This window comes from Corvus hawaiiensis, chromosome Z (assembly GCF_020740725.1).
Source record: "Corvus hawaiiensis isolate bCorHaw1 chromosome Z, bCorHaw1.pri.cur, whole genome shotgun sequence".
In the NCBI taxonomy this organism is placed as follows: Eukaryota; Metazoa; Chordata; class Aves; order Passeriformes; family Corvidae; genus Corvus; species Corvus hawaiiensis.
In genome coordinates, this window is record NC_063255.1 from 60,345,466 (window position 1) to 60,351,465 (window position 6,000).

The 6,000-nt window shown below is 47.5% G+C and overlaps 1 protein-coding gene across 1 annotated transcript in view; it reads right to left on the bottom strand.

The window, feature by feature from the left end:
* The window catches only part of SH3GL2 (SH3 domain containing GRB2 like 2, endophilin A1), a 92,583-nt gene extending 88,028 nt beyond the window's left edge, over positions 1-4,555 (bottom strand). The window contains exon 1 of the mRNA XM_048292489.1: positions 4,403-4,555. Within this exon, the coding sequence (XP_048148446.1) occupies positions 4,403-4,447 (45 nt within the window). The 5' untranslated portion in view covers positions 4,448-4,555. The remainder of the gene's footprint in view (positions 1-4,402) is intronic.
* Positions 4,556-6,000: the final 1,445 nt, after the last annotated feature.

Consider the following 6,000-nt stretch of genomic DNA (forward strand, 5'->3'; position numbering starts at 1 on the left):
ACTACAGTAATACATGTTCGAGAAATCTTTAAAAAAAAAAAGCTATGATCTTTTTAGTACACAAAGCAGCAGTTCCTCTAATCAGATTTAGAAACAGGGTTTGAAACTGGTGCAGACTGTTTAAGCCATCAACAACTCAGAAGGGTTACACAGTATCCAACTAAAGGGCAATTTAGATCAAAGTCAATTTTTCACCCTTTCAATTATGTAATATCAATAAAAGGACACATGGGAATGATGCCAAATGTGAATAATGTATCTGGCAATCAAGACAGAGTGCACAAACAGAAGGAATTTCCCTACCTGCTGTGGAAATAATCCCCTCTGCAGCTAAGTAAGTATTTTTTCTAAAAATAGCCTTTATTTCCAGATCAGAAATTTGCTCCCTTTCCTTGATCTCAAAAGGTAGTGCTCCACACTGAGAGAAACCAACAGACTGCCAGAGGTGCATGGTCTTGGAGAGAAGTTTCTAGCAGCCTGTTTGGGCACCATCCTCAGAGGCACACCACCCTGCAAATGGCTCCCCTTTTGCTTTCCTCAGACTGCTCACAAGTTCCCACACTACATGAGAAATGAGCTCATTAATTTCCACATAAGCGACAGACACACGGCACAGCATTTGCACTAAGAAAAATGTAACATTGCCCAACTTCCCAGACCAACTCCCATAACTACCTTTACATATACAGGAACTGACCATTATTCGGTGGGTGAGGCTATGAGGAAACATGGAAGGAGAAAAGCAGACCCAGTGTGAGCCCAGCTTCAACCACAGTCAGCTGGAAAAGACAGGTGACGTCCTATCACTGGAAAAGCACACACAGCTCCCACTCAACATTGCAGGACAGTCGGAAACATTATGAATACAGAGGGTGCTAGAGATTTAGGAAAATATTGATATCAACACGGAACAGTAAAAATTGTTTTGTTGCAGTTTGTTTAGTAAGTGGATTGCTTCATAAATTCCGGTGAAAAACATTTTACATACTTCTGACCAAGGAATTAAAAAAAACCATTCAGACAGATAAACCCTAATATTCTGTCTTTGTTTTTGCAAGAGAACCCGCGTAGACAGGCTGTGAATCAAGAATCCCTATGAAGTGCACAGAATTTTCTGGACAATAGCATAGCAAGGCAGGAGTCTCATTTGCTTCTTATTAACCACCACAGTCATTCTCCTACTGTGCAATTCACAGTTTATGTGGTTAAAGACAGAAGCACAGTACTTGCCACCTAAAGTCAGGGCATCTAACAATCTAGTGACAACGATGGGTGGAGCGGAAGTAATTTCTTCAGATTATTTCTTTCAATATCAAACGTTTTTCTCTATAAAACTGTATAAACTGGTTAATTTGGTCTTGGTGTTGAGACAAATTTAGTCATGTATCATAAAAGCAGAATACAGCGGTAGAAAAGAAACTGTATGACAGGGTTTTGGTTCAAATCACCACATTCAGACTGCTATTTAAATGTCAGTCACATTTATTCAGGTGCTTCCAATGGAACATCAGGTGTGGCCATTCCCTGAATTTTTGTTAATCTCCTTCCCTCTGAAATTATTGCTTTCTGAAAGCTTAGTTTTGACTGTGCCTCACAAGAGCCACATTATGCAATGAATGCAGTCATGTGGAAACAAAGCTCATCCTATTTTAAAACAACTCTGTTTAAATGCCCCAGACTGTCAGATCTGTATCACCCAAAGTGATTATGGTACTTTTAAAACTGTACATAAACCTGTAGGAAGCAATATTCTCTCGGTCATGCTGGCATAGCACTACTGGCAAAGGAGTGTGCATGCCTAAAGAAAAAGGGATAATTTGGTGGCATAGCACTTTGTTGCCCATTTCTGGAAAAACACTCTTTAGATCAATCTTCCTAGCTTCAGGACATATGATAGATTTGCAGCAGCACATTAACATTCAAATGGAGTTATTTCTCCTTCTTAGGTGCTTTGTGGGTATAAGAAGCAAATTAATAACCTAACCTGCTCCACACCAGTCGGTCTAATATCTTGCAATTTTGTATTAATGTCAGGACTTCCAGACTCACCCTGCTTTTACAAACTCAGGAGATTTCTCTAAACTTTAGTTCTCTGCTGCACAGAGGTAAACGCATTAGTTTTGCTGAAAGGCAAAAGAAAAGGGTGAACACTTGACTCATTCCAGACGGTGCAAAGTATCCCTTTGCTTTTCAGTGACTCACTGCTGTTGCAGTTGGTCCATGAAATTTGACAGGCATGAAGTTCTTCAGCATGGCTTCTAAACTGGCAGTACTTCATGCAAGTTAGTTTGACATTTAACAAGTCAGAAAACAATAAATGACATTAAATAAAATGTTTACATTGTATAAAACAATCCAGATACATTCTTGATAAGACTTAGGACTCTATTAAAACAGCACATCATATATATAAACATGAGTAAGAACCAAATCTGTAATTCAGAATTTTTAAAACTTCCTATTTTCCTGGTCCTGTCTGGAAAGCTCCGTTCATGCCAGCAATGTCAATCTGTATTTCACCTGGGGTTTAATCACTAGTCTAAAGGATTACTCCCTACAGCAAGGTCAGCACAACTACATCGCAGATTTCTCACTCATAATGCAAACAAGCCAATAAACAGATCTGTCTTCAACGTACTTGTGAGTCATTCTCATACATGAATGTGTCTTCATGGCCTGCATGAAAACAAACTCTGAAAGTAAGGGCTGGGGACAAAAATTCCAGGGTCATCAGATGTCAGGCAGCTAAATCTGGCATCAGAGACTTAGTATTTTGGCTCCAGACAGCTAAAACTCTTCCTTCCTTCTAAATGACAGTACTGACAATCAGTGTGAGAGTGTCATCTGAAGGACAAAACAGCATGCACAGAGCTTTCACACCATGCTCCCTCAAAAAAAGATGTTTACCTCTGCTGATGCAGATGCATTCTCATTACCTTACAATAATGGAGAACTGAGACTTCTAGTACTAAAAAGTGAACTTCAGTTTGCCTGCTTCTTAAACATGGATCACACAGACACTGAAATTCTTATTTCCAGTACCAGAATTCATTGCAGTAATGATGATTCGTGGGTTTCTCATAGCACCATAGACAGCAGGGGAAGAAACAACAAAGTAACAGCAGCAGATGGGCACTGCCGGATGGGCTCAGGCACCCTTACCTGCTCCTTGCAGCATCTGTTTTGAGTGCAGCCGTTTTCTTGTGAGGCTTATTTTACCAATGATGCAGCACAACGTGGCAGGAAAGGTGAGACACAGTGTTACTCAATGCCTGCATGCGCCCAGGCAGGACTTGGCATAACCCATTGCATTCAAAGTTACAATGTGTACTGGTGAAACTCCAAGGTATAGAAAATCAGAATTTGGACGAATACTTTGATTAAGGATCATTCTTTCAGGGAACACTTCCCCACAGTGTGCAAGAGATGAGATGCATGAGAAAGGGAAATACATGGGTATTGAAAAGTCTAACAGCTGAATGTATCTTGCGTGTCTGCGTCTATAGACTGCTTGCAGTGACCAAGACTCCTACTTGAAGATCTCTGCAATGGCAAGTAGTAGGAAATAATGGGAGATTTTCTACTTCGTTACAAACTAGAAGAAATAAAATTTAAAAAAAAAAAAAAAAGCACACTGCGCGGGTCTTGGTGTCAGATCTCTAGATTCAAAGCAATTCCTCTGACTTCTATGAAACCATTTTAAATTTAGCCCCAAAGCACACTGAGTCAGAAATTGTACCCTTGCAGACTGTAACACACAGACTTTGTATTATGAAACAACTCAGCTACTGGTGAAACACTCGCCCTGACCTTCCTGCAATATCGCACCATGCCTAAAGCAACAGAACCAAACCTCATTACTCGGATTTCAGCTGTAGTCTAGACCCACAAACAAAAAGGTCATGTTTATTGCTCTTTTCCCAAAGTCAGGCTAAAACAACACCTATGGAAACACGGTGCGCCTCGGTAGGGAAGGTCCGAGCCCACGGCGGTAATTTGCTCCAGCAGCTGCCCCCGCGGGCTCCAAGCGGGGAGGACAGGGCAGCCCGGAGCTACTCCCGCACTCCAGGAGCCCCTGCCCGCTGCCGCAACGCGGCCGGGGCCAGGCGGGGGAGGCGCGGCGGCCCCGCAAGTCCTGGCCCTCCGCAGATGGAGACCCCTGTGGACCCTCCGCCCCCCTGCACATTCACGCACAGCGCACATCCCTGCGCGCACCGCGCACACCCGTGCGGACACAGGGCCCCTCGCACGCTCACTCATCGGGCACCACCCGGCACATCATCCGCGCAAACCCACTCACGCTGCACTCCCTCGAATGGAGACCCGCGCACGACCCCGCACAGCGCACACCCGTGCATGCCCACGCACACTCGGGCCGCAGCCGTGGGAGAGGGCTCGGTACCTGCGTGGCTTTGTGGAACTGCTTCTTCAGCCCGGCCACCGACATAGCGAGGGCAGCGCGCTGCAGCCCTGCGGAGCGGAGCGGAGCGGAGCGGAGCGGAGCGGAGCCGAGCCGAGCGGAGCCGAGCCGAGCGGCGCAGCCGGGGCTCTCTGCCTGCCCGCACCGCACCGGGGCTGTCAGACGGGGGCGGCGGTGCGGGAGCGCCGTGACGTCAGGGCGGGACGCGCCGCCCCCGCCCGCCCCCGCCCGCAGGTGCCCCGGCAGTGCCCGCCGCGGGGCTCCCGGGGCCGCCGCAGCGCCGCCGCCGCACAGCCGCCGGCCCGGGCACCCGCGCCCCCGCCCGCCCCCGCGCTTGGCGGGCAGCGCTCGCGCACGCGGCTCCGAACGGTGAACCGAGCGCTGGTCCGGTGCGGAACCCCCGGGATGGGCACCCGCCTCCCGCCGCGTCGGTCTGGGTCACGGGCGTGCGGCTTCTCCGTGCTCCCCGCCGTGCGCGGACCTCGGCCTCGCCTCAGCAGCCTCCCCGGCAGGGACCGGGATACCCTCCCCGCCGGACAGCATCCGCGGAAATGAATCCGAGAAGAAATTGGCGGAGCAGTAAGTTCAGGGGGCAAGAGAGAAAGCAATAGCAGAGGGAATATCAGCGTGGGCCAGTTTTCTGAGAAAAACGTTTCTAGCAAGGCCAGCTTCTTTGGGGCTGATCGTGCCTCGCTGGACCACAGTTGGTATTGAAACCCCGGCTAATTGTGATTATCTCAACAAGTGCTGTTTTCTTCTCCCGTCAGATTGTCAGTGATGCATAGAAAAGCACTTCTAAAGCTTGCCTGTTCCAGCCTGCTGGTGTGGCTGTTGGCTGGTTTGAGAGTAAAAGCGTAGAACCCAGATAAAAGTCGTGTACTTAAGCAGTTCAGTGTTATAAACACTAGCAGAACAGTAATTAGCAATTATTAGGCTCTGCCAGCAAAAGCCTAAACAACATGAGCAATGTGATTCAAACACAATGATCCTTCTCTGCAGGCTGAACCAGTCACTGCATATGTGTGCTGCAAATTAGCACGACGGAGATGCACACTCGAAGCTCGTCAGCTGTTCGGAAGCAGTCATGCTACATTGGCGTTTAATTCCCTCACAACAAACACTCATCACTCCAGCTAGTTAGACAGCTTTTCAGAAGCACCTAAAACTGTTTATAAACTCTATGAGGGCTTGCCATGGTGCTCCACACAGGCTTGCTGCACCAAGCCAAACTGCACTGCTGCACTCTTCAGGCGTACATACCATCTCAGCCTTACCAGGTGTGGGGAAAGGGACGATACCACACCTCTGGGCATCCAGAGGCAGAGCCGTGCCTCCAGATCACTGATACGGTGCAGTTCTTGGAATTTACTTGCAGTGCAGAAAAGGATGTGAAATGCAAGTTCTGTGAGTGCTTTTGGAGGCAAAGTTGTTAATCGTGAAGAATGGCAAGTTAAGAATATCTCGCATCACTGGAGAGTGGGAGATGGTAACAGCCTCATCCTGAGCATGAGTAGGAAGCACTGCTTTCTGGCCTAGTCCCAGCTCTGCACAGAAACACTTCCATCCACTCTCGTACTAAC